Source organism: Hemitrygon akajei, chromosome 8 (assembly GCF_048418815.1).
Source record: "Hemitrygon akajei chromosome 8, sHemAka1.3, whole genome shotgun sequence".
NCBI classification, from domain to species: Eukaryota; Metazoa; Chordata; class Chondrichthyes; order Myliobatiformes; family Dasyatidae; genus Hemitrygon; species Hemitrygon akajei.
The window spans coordinates 100977393-100998837 of record NC_133131.1 but is presented as its reverse complement, the minus strand read 5'-3'; the positions used below and the strand labels follow the sequence as shown (position 1 = coordinate 100998837).

The following is a 21445-nucleotide window of genomic DNA, read 5'->3' as shown; positions in this document are numbered from 1 at the left end:
AATAGGGTCCTTTTCTTTTGCAAATTTACTGACTTTGTACTGACTAAGTCATTGATGACTTAAAACACTGAAGACAAATGTGGTGGCACTGGTACTAATTTGATCGAGGTCTTGGCATCCATAAATTGGTAAACAAATGATTCTCATCCCTGTATGGAGAAACACACTGCTCATGCCAAGTGTGAGGATCGCATTTAGCAAATACTTTGATTTCCTTGCGGTAGATATTGACATATCAAACAGTCCGAGAGGAACACACACAAATTGCTGGGAAGAACGCAGCAGGTCAAGCAGTACCTATGGAAATGAATGAAGACTCGACGTTTCGGGCCGAAACCCTGCATGAGCACGGGAGGATTCCTCTGTGATTGAACCTAGAAGACGCAATGTGAAATTTTTAAAAAATGAGAGGTAATTTCGATTATTAATTCACAAATCAATGACACCCACGCACAGTTTAATCGGATTACTTTTGGACTGGGTTTCATAATGCCCACATTATTTCAATACAGTAACTTATCATTTATCGTTGATTTCTGCGTGAAACAATCCTCAAAGTATAAACAAATTCCTCGGTAAAGTTAGTGGAGGGTATCACTGCGTTGTGTAAAGCGCGCGTTAAGACATTTTTTGGGGATATAGTTATTTTCACATTTGTAGTACCCGGAGTTTTAGGTTTCTGTTTGCTCCTGAGTCCCGGCCCCGGCCCCGGCCCCGGCACTCGGGGGCGTTGTTTTAGGTGACGCCGGAAGTAGTTGTGTTGTCAAGTTGCGGTGTCGGCTCGGCGAGCTCAGTTGGGCGGACTCGGAACGGCGGCTGTGCCGGGACCGGAGGTACGGTCTTTCAGTTTATGCCTCTTTCCACAGAGTCCTGGCGCTTTGTCAGTGTATGTGAGACAAACCTTCGACTTGATGCTTGGGCTGGCTGCCCCGGTATCAAAAGCCGAGAGTCGGCACACATTAAAGGTGTCGGTTCAGGGGCAGCGGCCCGGCCCAGATGACAGGTGACAACGTGAGTGGACTCGTTCATACGCTGCCCTGGGCTGCACGGGTAACTGGAATGCCATCAAACCACCGTCCAACATCTCCTGACTCGCGGCTGGTAGCAATACATACATAACAGGGCCCTCCTGGACTTGAACAACTGCTTATCAGTTATACCAACGACTTCCTGGTTTGTGGCGATCACCGGTCGTAAAAGGCGACAGACGGACCTGGACATGCTGGTCATGACAAGTTGACGGAAGATCCCACCCATACACCAAATTATAGTTATAGGTAGAATAGTGGAATTTGTAGACTTCCACAACCATCCTCCCCTTTCTTGTCAACAGTTTTAGATACCGTAAGAGCTATTCCCTCTAGGATTAATAAACATGGATGTGCACTAATTTGGAATATACTTAATACAATTCAATTCCATAAACATATAAACCTTTCATTTTTGGACACATCCCCTTCTCCGTTCCTTCAGTGAAATAAAACCCTTTCTAGTTGCATTGTTTTGCACTGGTGAAGACAGTAATTCCTCCCTCAGTGAATTTGGATCAAAGGTAAATGTGTTGAAATTGTTGCCGTAGTTTGCTGCTAGAGCAGGACACTCGAATACTGCACCTGACAAACCTTGCAATTCAGTCATTGAAGTCCAACATCTATTTTACTTGTATTTGTTGACAACAATAGTACAAATGTGAAGAAATATATTAGCTAGAAATCTGCATGAAAACAGGAAATACACGATGTATGTTAGCGGGCTAGGTCAAATCTGTGGCTAGAAAAGCAAAATTTTCAATTGATGTATTTTCATCAGCAAGTCCTAATGAGATTTCAACCACCTTAAATGCTAATTCAGGTTCTTTGTCAACATATAGTACCTGATCTACCAAGTACTTCCTGACATTCCTTTTCATTTTTTTCTATTGGTTCGTCACACAGGCATGCTTTTGCAGCCATGCATTCAATATGAAAAATTTTGCCTTAGTGGATATATTCTGTATATGAACATACCTGTCAATGTCAGCAAATTGAGATATTTACATATCAATAGTTAGGGTTCGTGGCTCCTGACACTCTCTGGTATGTGTTTATATGATCCAATACCTCTTGGTTTCTGCTGTGGCCTACAAAATAGTAAAAAAAAAATACAGTTTTGGGAGAGTCATTCTCTGCAAAAAGTTGAAGCTGTGACATCAGCCAGACAATGTTAAAAAATAGGAGCATGATTAGGGCCTTTGTGCTTTCTTCCCCATGGCTAATTCTCTCAATTCTGCCATAACTTAAGATACTAAAATAGCTGGCATCATAGATAGTGAAGAAGGTTATCAAAATTACAGGGTGGTCTTGATCAACTAAGTCTTGCAATAAAGGTCAGTGTACTATTTACTTTGCTGTTCCTAAATATTGTGTACATGGGCACCCAAGTTTTTCCAAACACCAGCCTTTTCAATCTTACAATTTAGAAAATATTCTGCTTTTCTATATTTTTCTACAATAAAGGAATTACCTCACACCTTCCTTTATTATATTCTATCTGCAATGTCCTTGTCTCTAAATTTTAACAGTCTTCTTCTCATTGAGGTTTTTTCTTGATCCTCCTCGCAGTTTACACTGTCAACCAGCTTTGTAACATAAAACAGCACAGCACAAGAATGGGCCTGTATGCCCATTGTGTTCCAACCAGCCAGTCTTAGTTAATCCCATCTGCCTGCACGTGGTCAATGTTCCTCCATCCCCAGCCTGTTCATGTGCCTGTCTAAATGCCTCTTGGATGTTGCTGTTGAATCTACCTCTACCACTTCTCCTGGCAGTGCTTCCAGGGTTTGTGTGAAAAAAAATGCCCCACACATCTGCTTTACACGTTCCCCCTCACAGTAAGCTGATGCCCTCTAATATTTGACATTCCCACTCTGCGGAAAAAAACTCTTTGACTGTGAACCTTATCTGAACCTCACATTATTTTATATACTAAAGCATGAATCTAATGCTGAGGTTTTATAAGGCATCAGTCAGACCACACTTGTGAGCAGTTTTGTGCCCCTTATCTAAGAAAAAATATGCTGGCATTGGAGTAGGTCCAGAGGAAGCTCATGATAAGGATCCCAGGAATGAAAGGATTAACATATGAGGAGCATTTGATGTCTGGGCCTGTACTCGCTGGAGTATAGAAGAATGAGTGGGGATCTCATTGAAACCTATCAAATACTGAAAGGCCCAGATAGAGTGGATGTGGAAAGGATGTTTCCTATAGTCGGGGGGGGGGGGGGTGTTTAGGACCAGAGGACACAACCTCAGAATAAGGGACATCCATTTAGAATAGAGATGAGGAAAAATTTCTTTACCCAGATGGTGGTGAATCTATGGAATTCATTGCCTCAGATGCCTATGCTGGCCAGTTCACTGGATATATTTAAGGTGTAAGTTGATAGGTTCTTGATTAATCATGGCATCAGAGGTCATGGGAAGAAGGCAGGAGAATGGGGTTGAGAGGGATAAAGAATCAAACATGATAGAATGGCAGAGCAGACTTGATGGGCTGAATGGCCTAATTCTGCTCCTATGTCTTATGGTGTTATAGTCTTTTGACATGATATGAGCCCAGAAATACAAATCTTGACCATTGGTTGTTTATCCTCCTAATTGGTACTCAGCCTTAAATCTCTTGATGCTTATGAAGAATCAAAGTACATGATCTTTCTTTGGCTATTTTCTTAACACAGCCTAATGCACTAATGTTTTGTAACTGCACAACCACATAGTTTCTTTAATCTCTATATACTTAAAACATTAATTAACTACAAACAACAGATTAAATTAAATTTTTGCAAAAATAGATGCGGGGGTCACAATGTTTAAATGATCTACTTTCTCCATGATTTCTGCATTCAAACAGCCACAAAACATCTAAGGGTATAGGATATGAGAAAGCATTGTGACAGTAATTCTGAAGATTTTAGTTTTTCAGATGTGTATATTTCTAATAAGGCCAGTATTTATTTGCTATCCCTAATTGCTTTTGAGAAGATGTTGATAGCAACCTTCTGACTGGGTAGGGAATTCCAGGATTTAGAGCCAGCAACAATGAAGAAATGTTGACATGTTGGCGGGGAGTTTGCAGAAGGTCAAGTTCCTCTGTGCCTATTGCCCTTATACATCTTATTTTTGGTAGATACTGTCGTTGTAGTCCATGCGGGTAATTGCACTGCATTTTGGAAATGGTAGCTATTGCAGTCATTATGTACTTGTGGAGGGAATGAACATTTCAGGTAAGCACAATAGATTTTGAGGAGTGCAGTAGAACAGAGGGATCTGGGAATACAGATACATAATTCCGTAAAAGTGGTGTCACAGGTAGATAGGGTTGTAAAGAGAGCTTTTGGCACATTGGCCTTTATAAATCAAAGTATTGAGTATAAGAGTTGGAAAGTTATGGTGAGGTTGTATAAGACATTGGTGAGGTCGAATTTGGAGTATTGTGTGCAGTTTTGGTCACCTAATTACAGGAAGGATATTAATAAGGTTGAAAAAGTTGCAGAGAAGGTTTACAAGGATGTTGCTGGGACTTGAGAAACTGAGTTACAGAAGAAGGCTGAATAGGTTAGGACTTTATTCTCTGGAGTGTAGAAGAATGAGAGATTTGATAGAGGTGTATAAAATTATGATGGGTATAGATAGAGTGAATGCAAGCAGGTTTTATCCACTGAGGCTAGGGGAGAAAAAACCAGAGGACATGGGTTAAGGGTGAAAACGGAAAAGTTTAAAGGGAACATTATGGGGAGCTTCTTCACACAGAGAGTGGTGGGAGTGTGGAATGAGCTGCCAGATGAAGTGGTGAATGCAGAGGGATATGGTCTAGGTGCAGGTCAGTGGGACTAGGCAGAAAAATGGTTTGGCACAGCCAAGAAGGGCCAAAAGGCCTGTTTCTGTGCTGTAATGTTCTATGGTTCTATGCTGGAAATTTTGAGCAACACACACAAAATTACTGAAGGAACTCAACAAGTCAGGCAGTATTCATGGAGGGGAATAAAAAGTTGCCGTTTTGGCCCAAGACATTTTATCAGGACTGGAAAGGAAGGGGTGTACAAGCCAAATTAAGGAGTGGGGAGGGGGAGCTGTACAAGCCGACATGTGATAGGTCAATCCAGGTGAGAGAGAAGGTAGGTGGCTGGGTGTGGGAAGGAAGGATGAAGTGAGGTGATAAGTTGGAGAGGTAAAGAGCTGAAGAAGAAGGAATCTGATAGCAGAGGACAGTGGACCGTGGAAGAAAAGGAGGGAGGAGGGGAACCAAAGGCAGGTGGTGGGCAGTGAGAAGAAGAGAATGGGTGAGAGGGAAGCCAGAATGGGGAATTGAAAAGAGAGAAGAGGGAGAGGGAAAAATTACAGAAGTTAGAGAAATCAATGTTTATGCTATCAGGTTGGATGCTACCCAGACAGAATAGGAAGTGTTGCTCCTCCAACCTCAGTATGGCCTCATCGTGGCAGTAGAGGAGGCCATGGATCGACATGTAGAAATGGGAATGGGAAGGTGAATTGAAATGGGTAGGCGTCGAAAACCTTTTTATATTAAGGTGAAGTGGTCTCCAAATCTATGTCGGTCCCACCAGTGTAGATATGTGAGTCATCCAACAATTGATTCAGTCTTGTTTTTGGCACTCTCATACTAAGTCCTGCATTGCGGATGAAGGGGATCTTCTTGGAGCCTGCATCTCCCGTTAACTATTTAATTTTCCAACGCAATTTACAAGTCGGTATGAAGGCTGCAGGTTGCATGACTGCAATGAAGTTGCAGATTGTGGGACTGCTCAGCTGTGTCTATTGCCTGTTGTTCAGCATACATGTCATCCTCTGTTGCTGCTTCTCCAAGCTGGCTGTTTGATTTTATCTATAACTGGTGTCAATTCCAGCAGACTGTGCTGCACTCATTGATTTCATCGCAAGTTGGTAATGATAGAGGGGGGTTTTAAATATCTTCTGGACCAAAGCACCTCATTGGTGCCCAGACTTGAGCTGTCATATTTTTTCTGAGCTATCACATTTAACAGAAATTTTATAACAGACAACACAATGGAGGGTGTCCATGGAAAGATGTGATGCATTGGAGGGAATGCAAATGAAATTTGTCAAATGTTGCTTGGATTGGAGGACCATGGAGAGAGATTGGATAGGTTGGGCTTTTTGAAAAACACAATGAATAATTGATATGTGAAATGTATGACCAGAGGAAGGTGATAGAGTCAGATATAATCATTATGTTTAAAAGACATTTAGACAGGTATTTGAATAAGCAGGGCATAGCAGATTATTGTCCCAATGCAGATAAATGATATCAGTGTGGACATGTATGTAGTGGGCCAAAAGGCCTGTTTCTGTACCATACAAATCTATGTTTATTGCAAATCCTTAATACTGTTTTTAGAAAATAATTGACACCATGTACAATTTAAGCAATACTTTGTTATATCCTGGCTTCTATGTGGTTCAAGCAACTGAAAGAAAAGCAGGGGATTTCCCTCAGATAAGACTGAAACTTCATGTGGGAGAAAGACCCAGACCACAGCCTGTTCTCCAAGCATGCAATTCTATAGAATCTGCTTATAGACATGGTACAGAAGTCTGAACGGTGTTATAGTGCGTTGGTGTGCTGATGAGCTGCATCACAGAGAAAGAATGAGTTTACACCCACGATTCTCCATACGGAAAGTTATCAATCTTGCTTGGGCTCATTTGTGAAAATTTCAAATGGTAGCTGTCTCTCAGATTTCTTGGTGAATAGTATCTGAAGGTGTGCACAACTGGAAGATAATATTGTAAACTTTCAAGCATCAGGGCATATACTGCTTGCTTGCATGTACAGTAGATTCTGATTAACTGGGACTTATTGGGACTAGTACATTTTAACCCAATTGAGCGGTTGCATCAATTTGCCTAAGTTTCATGGAAATTGCTAAAAAGGTGCAAAAATGACAAGCTGAGTAAAAATTATGTATTTAAATGAAATATAGAACAAATTTGAACACTACCAATACTAATGTTTCTACTGGTTGAAAAAGGATTAATTATTGCTGCTTTTTCAACACAAACACATGCAACTGAAGCTACTTAACAACTGTTGGCTTGAAGCACAGTGTTGTGTCTAATGGTCATGCAAGTGCACATGGCTGATGTGAGTTAAAAACTGTTCGGCTTCAGTCTGTTGTCGCAATTAAGCACCATAGTATCCCAAGTAAACAAAGGGAATCACAGCTATTATCTTGAATAGATTTTGTTCTTTAAGAGTTGACCCAAATAAGTGGCTGCCCTGATTGTTGGCCCAATTAACAAGAATCTTCTATAGTTAAATTTTCCTCACATTTCCCCTCTCTTTGATGTCTGTCTGTTGATCCTCACACCCTAACACCCAGTGTACCTTAGGCTTAGTATAATAGCTCCACCTTTGTGTCTAGGGCTGTGCAAGCACTTTTCATGATTTTAGACCATTTAGAAATGGGTATAAAATTAAATACAGAATCTAGTGCAGGAAGGGAAAAAGAATCACCTGATTGATGTTGTGTGATAACTTTTAAACAGAAATTATTCTCATAAAATTTTTGCTTTTTTAAATGCACTATTTTCATGACTACAGGATGAATCATAAAGTATTTCTAATTGTTTATGCTGAGTTTAATGTCAAAATGAGTGTACAAACATACCTAATTTCAAATGCAACTTTTCAAGTACATGATCCCTGAATTTTCCACTCATTAAAAGTGCTAGAAATACTATGCTAAATGAAAGGTTTGGAATTAGTAAGCCACCTGATGGTAAAGGTGAAATCGAACAAACAATTTTTGTGCTAATGCCCTTTGAAAATGTTATGCTACAAAGCTAAAGTTTTGATTTTTTAAAAATTGTATTATTTTCTGAGCTGATAAGACTATATTCAAACCAGAAACTGTGTAAATATGTTTTTAGGTCAATGAAAATAATTTAATTGCATTGCTTACGTGCAGTTGAGAACATGGGGTGTGGTTTACCACATTTACCATGGTACCGCCCCGGCCTAGGCAGAATAACTGTGTGCCCATCTGCTTAATACAACAATTTACTGAAGCACCATCTAATGATCTGCATCAATAAGCATTTACAATTCTTTTATCACAAAAGAATTCAATATATAAAATATCCCTGGCTAATGTTACCAACTAATGTGTGTCTTAATGCAATAATAATGTTCAGTTGTTTTAATGATATTTTGTAATATTGCATGCATGTACATTAACAACTTAATTTAATTTTTGTTTTCATTTTCTTTTCATACCTGATTGGACATAATTGTGCAAAATGGGTGGCAAGTCAGGAAATAACACAGTATAAAATCAGCAAAAAATGCCCAAAAAATTAAAGTTAGAGCATGAGGCAAAAGCATGCAAACATAAAATTTGAGAGTTTCCATAGATCTTTAAAGAGAAAAGAGTTAATAAAGTCAATAAAAACACAAAATGCTGGCAGAACTCAGCAGACCAGACAGCATCTATGGGAGGAGGTAGTGACGACGTTTTTCGGCCTGAAACATCGTCACTGCCTCCTCCAATAGATGCTGTCTGGCCTGCTGAATTCTGCCAGCATTTTGTGTTTTTATTTATTTCCAGCATCTGCAGATTAACTCATGTTGCCTTAATAAAGTCAATGTTTGTCTCATAGAAAGTAAGTCTGGTGACAAAATAAAGACATGGTAGGTGGATTAAATAAGTATTTGCATCAATTTTTGCTGGTTAATATGCAAGTAACCTCCAAGAAATAGGCAAATTACAAATATTAGTAATTGATACTAGTGTTTGTAACTGGGAACTGGTACTGAACAGATGGTTGGAGCTACTGTCTGACAAATCTCTAGATCCTGGAACATTTCATCCTAGAGTTTTAAAAGTCAGTAGTAAAATAATTAAGCCATTAGTTTTCAGTTTCTAAAATTCCTGTGATTTGGTGTACTATGTACAGTTGTTGGCTCCAGAATTGAGGAAAACTTTTAGTGCAGTTGAAGCAGTCCTGAGGTTGTATCCTGGGCTACTATATGGAATGGGTAGGTTGTCTCTGAGGAAAGGTTGAATAGGCTAGGTTTGTACCTGCTGAAATTTAGAAGAGTAGGAGGAGGCTTGATTGAAGCATAAGATCCTGTGAGGTCTTGAGAGGTGGATTTGAAGAGTATATTTTCTCTTGTGGGAGAATATCAAACTCGGGGTCCCTGTTTAAAAAAAGTAGGGGATCACCTACTTATGACAGGGATGAACTGAACTTTTTTTTAGGGGTTGGTGAATTGAGAAATGTGAGGAATCGCATCCAATGAATTAGAGTAAGATTAGTGTGAAAAATGCATTCTTGATGACTGGTGCAGATACTTTTGAAGGGTCTGTTTCCACTCTGTGTCTTTGTAACTAATTATTGGAACTCTCTCTCAAAGTTTGGTGTAAGCAGATTCTTTAGTTATTTTTAACGCAGAAGTAGATAGATCCAAGGTTGACAAGGAGTGAAAAGTTATGTGGGGAAATGGGAAACAATGTGGATTTAAAGTTACATTCAGATTGGCCATGATGTGAGGGCCTACTCTGTTCCTAGTTTGTTGGTTTGTATGTTTGAATGAGTGCAGAATAAGGTAATCTAAATGAATTTAGAGGACTTACTTTTATTTGACAGCTGTATTTGAGGTGTTGAGCATAAACACGTTTTGGCTGACATTTCCTACAAGAAATCAGTTGCGTTTAAAATGTGGTAACTTGAAAGTTTGTCAATCAAGTTTTTAGCACAATTGTAGAAATGATCATTTGACACCAATGACACCGGACACTACTGGGCCTGGAACTTTATGAAGAAATAGAGTTTGTTAAAATTCCTGCAGAATCAGTGTTTACTCTTGAACTCTTTTTTTAAAATTTTGAATTAAGGTCCCGATGTGTCTTCAACCAAAAAACGCAAATTGTTGCTCGGAAACAGCATGGCAGAAGGTCCTGCAAAACTGAAGTATCGACGGCTGGAACCAGCTATCCAGAAATTCGTTAAAGTTGCAATCCCAACAGATTTGGAACGGTTACATAAGCACCAGATAAATATTGAGAAGGTTTGTAGATTTTTGCAAATGTTATGCTGTACATATTTTCATTCAGACTTGTATTTATAATGGAAAAATAAAGAATCCAGCTCAAGATCAAAAACACACACTGAATAATAATGAAATTGTGTAAAGTATGCTAAACTTAAAACTAAAATAGGTTAAATGTTGAAGATCGATTGAATTTATTAATGGATCAAGTTTATTCCTTCCATAAAAAGGAGAAATTAATTGCAGCCAACTGGCATCCTGTCAGTCTACTTTTTATAATCAAGAAAGTGACAAAAGGTCTCAATAGCTTAAACACTGTGCTATTGAGCAACCCTTACACACCAGCAACCTGCTTGCTAATGCCCAGTTTGGGCTTTGCCAGGACCACTTGGCTTCAGACTTCATTATGGTCTTGGGTCCCAACTTGTACCAAAGAGCTGTATTCCAAAGTTGCCTCAAGAGTGACTGATATCAAGGGAACCATTAACTGTGAATGGCATCATGATAGTATTGAAGTCAGTGGGCAGAAAACACATGTACAACACACACAGTATAATGGAGGAATTCAGCAGGTCAAAGTTCAAAATTCATTTATTATCAAAGTACATATACATCATTAAATAAAACCCTGAGATCCATTTGCTTCCAGGCATACACAGTAAATCCAAGAAACACAAAAGGATAAATGAAAAAATGCACCCTCATATGGACAAACAACCAGTGTGCAAAAGATAGCAGTCTGTGCATATATAAAAGGAAAAAATAATAAATAAATAAGCAATAAATATCGAGAAACTGAAATGAAGAGTCCTTGAAAGTGAATCCAAGGTTTATGGGAACATTTTATTGATGGATGAGTGAAGTTAACCCCTCTGGTTCAAGAGTCTGATGTATGAGGATTAATAACTGTTCCTGAACCTGATGGTGTGGGCCCTGAGGCTCCTGTACCTTCCTCTGAAGACAGCAGCGAGAAGAGAGCATGGCTTGAGTGGAGGGGTCCTTGATGATGAATGTTGCTTTCTTGCGACAGCACTGTGTGTAGATATGCTCAGTGGTGGGATGGGCTTTTTCTGTGATGGACTGGGCTGTATCTACTACCTTTTGTAGGATTTTCTGTTCAAGGGCATTGGTGTTTCCATACCAGGCCATGATGCAACTGGGCAATATACTCTCCACCACACATCTATAAAAGTTTGTCGAAGTTTTAGATGTCATGCCAAATCTTTACAAACTTCTAAGGAAGTAGAGGCACTGCTGTGCTTCCTTCATAATGGCATTTACATGCTGGGCCGAGGCAGATCCTCTGAAATGATAACATCAAGGAATGTAAAGTTGTTAACCTCACCACTTCTGATCTCCCTGATGAGGATTGGCTCATGGACCACAAGTTTCACATTGATGAAGGCAGAGCAATGGATGTAATGTATATGGATTTCAGTAAGGCATTTGATAAGGTTCCCCATGCAAAGCTCATTCAGAAAGTAATGAGGCATGGGATACAAGGAGACCTTGCTTTGTGGATCCAGAATTGGCTTGCACACAGAAGGCAAAGGATGTTTGTAGATGATTCGTATTCTGCCTGGAAGATGGTGACCAGTGGTGTTCTGCAGGGATCTGTTATGGGACCCTTCTTTGTGATTTTTATAAATGACATGGATGAGTAAGCAGAGGGGTGGGTTAGTAAGTTTGCTGATGACACAAAAGTTGGGAGTGTTGATAGTCTGGACAGTTGTCAGAGGTTACAGTGGGGCATCAATAGGATGCAGAACTGGTCTGAGAAGTGGCATATGGAGTTCAACCCAGATAAGTGTGAAGTAGTTCAAATTTGAAGACAATATAATATTAATGGTAAGACTCTTGGCAGTGTGGAGGATCAGCAGGATCTTGGGAGTCATGTCCAAAGGACACTCAAAGCTGCTGCGCAGGTTGACTCTGTGGTTAAGAAGGCATATGGTGTGTTGGCATTCATCAACCATGGGATTGAGTTCAAAAGCTGTGAGGTAATGTTACAGCTATATAAGATCTTGGTCAGACCCTACTTGGTCACCTCACTACAGGAAAGATGTGGATACTATAGAGAGAGTGCAGAGGATATTTACAAGGACATTGCCTGGATTGGGGAGCATGTCTTATGAGAAAAGGTAGAGTGAACTTGGCCTTTTCTCCTTGGAGCAACGGAGGATGAGTGGTGACCTGATAGAGGTGTATAAAATGATGAGAGGCATTGATCATGTGGAGAGCCAGAGACTCTTTCCCAGGGATGAAATGGCTAACATGAGGGGGCTTAGTTTTAAGGTGCTTGGAAGTAGGTACAAGAGAATGTCAGAGATAAGTTTTTCACACAGAGAGTGGTGGGTGCGTGGAATGCACTGCCAGCGAAGGTGGTAGAGGCGGATGCAATAGGGTCTTTTAAGAGACTCTTAGATAGGTACATGCAGCTTAGAAAAATAGAGGGCTATACGGTAGGGAAATTCTAGGCAGTTTCTAGAATTAGGTTACATGGTTGGCACAACATTGTCTGCCGAAGGGCTTGCAATGTGCTGTAGATTTCTATGTTTCTATGTTTCCTCCTCCTGAAGTCAATAATTATCCTTTGGTTTTGCTGACATTGAATGAGAGGTGCCACCATTTGACCAGATTTTCAATCTGCTTCCTATCATTGATCTGGCTTTGATTCAGCCAAAGACAATAGTGTTGTCAGCAAACTTAAATATGGCATTGGAGCTGTGCTTAGCCTCATAGTGACAAGTATGAAGAGAGTAGAGTAGGGGTATAAGCACACAGCTTTGTGGTTCACCTCTGCTGATGGAGATTGTGGAGGAGATGTTTTTGTCAATCTGAACTAACTAGAGTTTGCAAGTGAGGAAATTGAGGATCCAATTGCACAAGGAGGTATTGAGGCCAAGGTCTTGAAGCTTATTGATTAGTTTTAAGAGATGAAATTGAATGATAAACTGTAGTCAATGCAGATTATCTGGATGTATTTACATCTTCGCTGTCCAAATGTTCCAGGGTTGAGTGAAGAGCCAATGAAATAGTATCTGCAATGGATCTGTAGGCAAATTGGAGCAGATCCAAGTTACTTCCCTGGCAGAAGTTGATGTGTTTCATCACCATCCTCTTAAAGCACTTCATCACAGTGGATATAAGTGCTAGTGGACGATAGTCATTGAGGCAGGTTACCACATTCTTCTTAGACATCGGTATAGTTGAAACCTTCTTGAAGTAGGGGGTACCTCAGACTGCTGAAGCAAGAGGTTAAAGATATTGGTGAACACTCCAGCCAATTGATAAGCGCAGGTCTTTAGTACTCAGCCAGGTACCCCATCTGGGCTAGATGCTTTCTGTGGGTTCACCTTCATGAAGAATGCTCTAGCATTGGCCTCAGAGACTGAAATCACAGGATCATCAGGGGCTGTGAAGGTTCCTCCATGTTTTGAAGGTCAAAAAGCAAGTGTAGAAGGCATTGAGTTCATCTGGGAGCAATGCCCTGTTGTCACCAATGTCGCTTGGTTTCACTTCCTCAGAGGTAATAGCATTTAAGCCCTGCCATAACTGTTGATTCAAGTTTGGTCCAGAATTTGCATGTGAGATGGCTTTCTGGAGATCATAGCTGGACCTCTTGTATCCTACTTAGTTGTCAGATCTGAATGTCACTGATCTCGTACTCAATAGATTATGGATCTCATGGGTCATCCAGGGCTTCTAGTTGGGGAAGACTCTGAGTGATTTTGTGGTGTTCTTCTACGACTATTTTTATAAAATCCATGACAACCATGGTGTACTTATTAAGATCCTCTGATGAGTACTTGAACATGGCCCAGTCAACCAACTCGAAGCAATCTAATAGCTGCTCCTCTGCCTCCTGCGATCACCTCTTTGTTGTCCTTACCTCTAGAGCTTTGCTCTTTCGCCCCTGCAGGCAGGAGAAGGAGAGTCAAGTGATCAAATGTTCCAAAATGCAGGCTAGGCATGGAATGGTAGGTATTTCTAATCGTAGTATAGCAGTCGTTGAGTGTGTTGGGACCCTTGGTACTGCAGGTTATATGTTCAATTTTAGCAGCTCAGCTATGGCAGTTTCCTTCTGAGACCCTTAACCATATAACCATATAACAATTACAGGACGGAAACAGGCCACCTCGGCCCTTCTAGTCCGTGCCGACGCTTACACTCACCTAGTCCCACTGGCCTCACTCAACCCATAACCCTCCATTCCTTTCCTATCCATATACCTATTCAATTTTACTTCAAATGACAATACCAAACCTGCCTCTACCACTTCTACTGGAAGCTCATTCCACACAGCTACCACTCTCTGAGTAAAGAAATTCCCCCTCATGTTACCCTTAAACTTTTGCCCCCTAACTCTCAAATCATGACCCTTGCATTAGCTGATAATAAATTGAAATTACAGCACAGAAGTTAGCCCTTTCCACCTGCCTCATCCATGTTACAGTGCCTTGAAAAAGTATTTAGCCCTAACGCTTTGGCCCCATAAATTAGTATTAAAATGGGGGATTTTGATCAACAAACTGAGATTTTTATTTGTGAATCACATGCTCATTTTTTTCACATTAGAGCCCCAAAAACAGGGAAAATTGTAAGGCATGAAAAAATAAAAATTCAATAACTAAAATGTCAGCAGTTCAAAAGTATTCACCTTTGCTCAATCCTTAATTGAACCATCTCTTGTAGCTATTACAGCCAGTATTCTTTTTGGGTAAGTCTCTATCAGCTTTGCACAATGTGATGGAGCAAGATTTGCCCATTGTTCGACCTAGACTAGGTTAGTCAGAGGGTGGGGCAACAGGGGACTGAAATCTTGAGGCCTTGACAGAGATGTACAATTGGGTTAAGGTCAGGACTCTGACTGGGCCACTCAAGGACATCAATTTTCTTTATTTGAAGCCTCTCCATGGTTGCTGTGGCAGTGCGTAGGGTAGCTGCCGTGGTGAAAGACGAGCTTCCTTCATAGTTTAAACTTTCTGGCAGAGGCTAGCAGGTTTTTAATCAGGATCTCTCTGTATTTAGCAGCGTTTACCTTCTCATCAATCCTGACCAGATTTCCAGTTCCTGCTGCTGAAAACATCCTTATATCATGATGCAACATCCACCATGCTTTACAGTAGGGTCGGTGTTACCAGGCTGATGTACAGTATTAGATTTACACCACACGTGCTGCTTAGTTCTGAGGCTGAGAAGTTCCATTTTAATCTCATTCAACCATAAGATCTTCTTCCACATCTTTATATCTTTTAAGTGACACTTTGCAAAGTCTTTATGGCCAAGAATATACTTTTCTTTTAGCCAGGGCTTCTTCCTTGCCACTCTTCCATAAATACCCTTTTTGTGGAAGGCCTTAGAGATTGTGGAGCCATGAACTTTATTTCCAGTTGCAGCCATTGACTTCAACTGCTCACTCCGTGTGACTGTTGGTGTCACAGTAGCCTCTCTTACAGGTGCCATTCTTCTCCAGTGACTAAGTTTAGAAGGGCAGCCTGACAACATTGTAACTATGGTTTCATATTTTTTCCACTTTTTCATGTTAGGCTGCATGGAACTCTGAGGTATATTCAGTGTCTTTGAGATGGTTTTGTACCCATCCCCAGATCTATACTTCTGTATTACCAGGTGTAAAGATGCAAAGGGACTTAGGAGCTCTCGTGTAAGACTCCCAGAATGTTTATTCACAGGTTGAGTCTGTGGCAAAGAAAGCAAATGCAATGCAATGTTGGCATTTATTTCAAGGGCAATAGAATATAAAAACAAGGGGATAATGCTGAAGATTTCTAAGTCTATAGTCAGGCTGCACTTGGAGTATTGTCAACAGTTTTGGGCACCTTATCGCAGAAAGGATGTATTGTCATTGGAGAGACTCCAGAGGAGGTTCATGAGGATGATTCCGGGAATGAAGGGAGTGATTGGTAGATTTGGACCTGTACTCACTGGAATTTAGAAGAACGCATGGTGATCTCATTGAAACCTACCAGATGTTAAAAGGAATGGATAAGGTGGATGTGTAGAGGATGTTTCCTCTGCTGGAGACATCCAGAACTAGAGGGCACAGCCTCAAAATTAAAGGGCAACCTTTTAACAGAAGTAAGAGGAAATTTTTTTAGACAAAGAGTGATGAATTTGTGCAATGCTCTGCCACAGACTATGCTTGAGGCCAAGTCTGTAGGTATATTTAAAGCAGAAGTTGATAGCGTCCTGATTGGTCGTAGCATCAAGGGATATGGTGAGAGGCAGGTGTGTAGGGTTGAGTGGGATCTGGGATCAGCCATGATGAAATGGTGGAGCAGACTTGATGGGCTGAATGACTGGATTCTATTCCTTTGTCTCATGGTCATTTCCCAGACTTGCCTTGAATGCTCTTTTGGTTCATTCTGCTGTGGTCTGGTGAAAATCTGCTATACTATTGGACTTTACAGAGAGTTGGTATTTATTCAGGTGATCCTCCAGTTTTCTACATCAACAAATTGGGTGAGTTGGTAAGGTAACACTGGACAACAAAGGTTTTGGTTCCTGAATGCTTTTAGGTGTATCTTACAGATTTTGGGCTGCTGATCATGAAAACCACCATGAAATTTCCCCATCATGCACCTTTTTTTTGGAATCACCTATATTATTTCAATTAATAATTCCAGTCAATTAAAATGTTGTCCTCAATATAAGTTTATTTTATCTGGGCAGGCCTGGGAATGTTTTGGGTTGCCAGTATGACCCACAGCAATGGTGTCTTTTTATTGATCCTTCAGCCTGAAAGCTGTGCACTACACAAGAGCAATGTCCACCCTTCAACACCAATCAGCTGTGCAGAAAACTAACAAAATTTGGAAGTCTTGTTGAAACATGTACAGTACAGCAACTCCAATCTCCCTCTCTCCCCCTCTCCCCCTCCTCTCTCCCTCCTCTCTCCCTCCTCTCTCCCTCCTCTCTCTCCCCTTTCTCCCTCCTCTCTCCCCCCTCCCTCCCCCTCCACTCACTTTCCAATTTTTACTAATTTCTTTCTCAATTCCTGCTAAAACATTGTTTACATTGACATCCTTTATTATGATATTGTCAGTTGCCCTTTACTGTGCCGATTGTCTTCTTTATTAATTATTGTACTGTCTTGCATTGTTTTGTGCACCTTCTATAGTCCCGTCTAAGTCTGAAGTCTAATGTACTTTTGTGTTGTTTCAGGTAGTCTAGTGTAGTTTTCTGTTGTTCATGTAGCACCATGGTCCTGGAGGAATGTTGTTTCGTTTTTACTGTGTTAACTAGCAGTTATGGTTGAAATGACAATAAATAAAAGTGACTTGTTTTGACTTGACTTGAAAACGATGAACCAGGAAGGTGAAGGATTTTGATATCTGAGACAGGTATTTCCCAGAATAACTGATGCAAAGATTAAGAAAGGCATTTTTGTTTGTCCACAAATCAAACAGGTTATCAATGGCAGGCAATTCGAAGAACTTTTCATGGGACTGGAGAAAATCAAATTGAAGGCATTCAAGGATGTTGTTGAAAATTTTCTTGGCGACTACAGAACACCAAGCTATTGGCAACTAGTTTACATGCTTCAAGCATACAAAACCATGAAGTGCAACATGTCATTAAAGATTCATTTTCTGCATTCCCATTTAGACTTCCTCCTGCAAATCTTTGCACTGTCAGTGATGAATATGGTGAAAGGTTTCACCAGGACACAGTGTCATTGAGAAATTGTATCAGGGCAACTGGATCCATCGATGCTGGCTGATTATTGTTGGACCCTTAAGTGAGAAGTCTCAGAAATGAAAATCATCAACAAAACATTTTTATCTTAGTTGATCTATTGCAAAGCGTCAGCACCATTATGCATTATATTCAATAGAAGTTAATTACTTGTTTCTCCAAATCCCTACAAGATACAAGTAGCCTGAAGTTATATTTATGTTCAGCTTCAAGTGGTCTTTCATTAAAAAAAAATCTGAGGGAGCAATACTTTTGAAATAATTTGCTGTCCAGTGTGATTATTATTTAAAGCTACCGTCTGATTTCCTCAAGGATTACAGTGATTGTTGAGTGCTGTTGGTCTACAGTCATTTTCTGCCATGTTTGCAGCCACATTTCTGACTTGCCAACTCTTTGAGTTATGAACAGTTTTCAGGAGCAGAAAGAGAGAACCTGTATTACACCACTCGCCATAGACTTTCAGTCAGTTAGACACCCATCTACCACTAGACCTTGCTTCCTATCACTAAGCCAATTTTGGGTTGAGTTTGCCCATACACTTCAGAGTTCTTGTACCTTAACTGAAATTGTATACAGTATTATAGCAACATGCTCTACAGTCTACAATGTTAACACAATGACAATATCAAAATTTTCAGTGAGAAAAATGGGCATTCTTCCAAAAGATACACCTCTAATTTTCAATTGCAGTTTCACATTTCCTTTTAAACAAAAATGTAAGTTAATCAGTGTAGTAAACTGTACTTTAAAGCAGTTGAATATTCATGTATAAATACTTTTAAAATATGCTGCAATTATATTGTTTAAAAATTGAGGGTCAACATGTTCTTTGTTGCCTCATTCTTGCCCATTCTGAATCCTTCTTAAGGTTTCAATTTTTGCTTATAAATTATTTTCTAAATGATTATTGCTATTTTTGTTTGCCAGCCATTACACACAAAACTAGCAGCTTCCATAATTAGTTGAAACTAGACTTAGAAGACATAGCTTCAAGAATTGGGGGTATAGATTCAGGAAGAATGGGAGGAGGAACTGCTTTCCCCAGAGAGTATTGAGCCTGTGAAATTCTTTGCCTAAGGAAGTCATAGTGTCTACCTCAGTAAATATTTTTAAGACACAGTTCTGTAGATTCCTGCATAGTAGTGGAATTAATGGAATGGGGAAAAGGAGATAAGTGGAGCTAAGTCCACAGTCAAATCAACTATGATCTCGTTGAATGGCAGAGCAGGCTCAACCGGCTTATTTCTTATGTTCTTATTAATTCTTACCTGTATATTTTTGGGATTCCTGCACGAATGCAGAAGTCCTGACCGTGTTGACTGAGCTCTGCCATGAATTTCATGGTTGTGTGTCAATGCTGGACTCTGTATATCCTGCTATTGAATCCAATTGATATTTATTGGAATTGTGAGTGCAGGCTTCACTCAGTAAAATTTAGGTCAAAGTGTGTGATAGCTGAGGCCTTTTGAAATATGCTTTTTAAGCTGTGCAGCAGCTGGTATTGAAAGTTCTAAAAGTTGAATATCAATTAGTCAGTTAGTTCCCATAGCCTCTGAAAAGTTGATGACCTACCTTTTGTAGGACCTATTCTTGCTCAGTCACAGTTCTAGCTGCTAATGTAAACATCATGAGCAACGTATGTAGCATATCTTTACTGTCTGAAATTTGTACCTGGAAGGGTGTGAATTTATAAATGAATTGTTTTATCAGATAATTGGCAATGGGTTGTGCCTAGATTTGAAAGTGGGGATTAAATATATGGTTATAAACTTATATTTTAATTTAACCACAATTATTTAGCTGACAAATCTAAAATAGATATAACTGAGTCAATGTAGAGACCCCGTGGTGGCTGCTGTCACTTGTTCATGTACAAATTAATTTTCCAATTTTGATGTGTATAGCTATTATTGTTCTTTATGGAACAGTATTATTAAACACTGTTCTCTATGGAACACTATTATTAAAGAACAATAATAGCTATGCATTACATAAAAAATGGAAATTACTGAAATATGTTGAATTTGTGTAGATTCAGGTTGCTTTGATGACAATAGAAATATGCAATTTATAACATATATGATAAGTTTGCCCAGCCCACATTAATTAATAATACTCTTTATTAGTATATTAATTAAACACTCAAACAAAAAAAAAATTTAAGTCATGAGTTTGCATAGATTTTGTGTATATGTTCTCAGCGCCCCTGAGATTATGATTATGAACTGTATTCTGAAATTTTTTTTCTGGTACATCATTTTGATAGTGTAGCATTAGAAATTGTACACTTTTTGAAAGATAAATTTGCTTCCTTAAGGTTGTCATAGCTGGAGTGGTGGTGGGACTAAGCTTCCTTTCTTTTTCAATCTTTTTATTATTATTGTTAATATCAACATAATAAAATTGATACATAGATAATGGGATTACAAACATACACATTTCAACTGAACATGAAAGAATACATAAGCAATAGTTACAGTATAAATGAGTCTTACCAAATCATGGACGATACAAGTAACCAATAAACAAGGCAAACCTAGGTATATCATAATATATATTTAAAAAAACAGAAAAAAGAAAAAGAAAAAAAAATTATGCAGAAAAAAACTAATCTAACAATCTAATAACTAATAAGAAAAAAAAACAAAAAAGAAAAAAGGGAAAAAGAAAAAATGAAAAAAAGGGCTGTTTATAATATCTAACAAAAATACAAAATCATCAGTGTCGTCAACTCCGATCCTCTCAACATATGTAAAATCAAATAGGCTTGGAACAGGGTCATACTACATCACATGAAAATATTGAATAAATGGTCTCCATATCTTTTCAAATTTAATAGAAGTATCAAATACAACACTTCTAATTTTTTCTAAATTTAGACATAACATAGTTTGAGAAAACCAATGAAATACGGTAGGAGGATTAATTTCTTTCCAATTCAACAAAATAGATCTTCTAGCCATTAATGTAAGAAATGCAATCATTCAACAAGCAGAAGAGGATAAATGGAGTGAGTCCATCATTGGTAAACCAAAAATTGCAGTAATAGGATGAGGTTGTAAATCAATGTTCAATACCGTGGAAATAATATCAAAAATGTCTTTCCAATATTTTTTCAAAAGCGGACAAGACCAGAACATATGAGTTAAAGACGCTATCTCAGAATGACATCTGTCACAAATAGGATTTATATAAGAATAAAAATGAGCCAATTTATCCTTGGACATATGAGCCCTATGCACAACCTTAAACTGTATTAATGAGTGTTTAGCACATATAGATGATGTATTAACTAATTGAAGTATTTTATCCCAATTCTCAATAGGGATAGTAAGGTTAATTTCTCTTTCCCAATCATTTTTAATCTTATAGAAGGGCTCTGAACGTATCTTCATAATTATATTGTAGAGTTTTGATATTAGCCCTTTCTGAGAAGGATTTAGTTCAAACAAATTCTCCAAAATACCTGAAGACACAAGATTTGAAAAGGTAGGAAGTACAGTATTTAAGAAATTCCTAATCTGTAAATATCTAAAGAAATGAAATCTAGGCAAATTATATTTATTAGATAATTGTTCAAAAGACATAAAACAATTATCCAAAAATAAATCGGAAAATCGTAGTAATCCTTTAGTCTTCCAAGCTGAATAAGCTTGGT

General features: G+C 39.0%; 1 protein-coding gene across 1 annotated transcript in view; it reads left to right on the top strand.

The window, feature by feature from the left end:
• The first annotated feature begins 744 nt into the window (after positions 1-744).
• Positions 745-21445, top strand: part of stx17 (syntaxin 17) — a 110081-nt gene continuing 89380 nt past the window's right edge. The window contains exons 1-2 of the mRNA XM_073054279.1: positions 745-833; positions 9914-10086. Coding sequence (XP_072910380.1) covers positions 9964-10086 — 123 coding nt within the window. The 5' untranslated portion in view covers positions 745-833; positions 9914-9963. The remainder of the gene's footprint in view (positions 834-9913; positions 10087-21445) is intronic.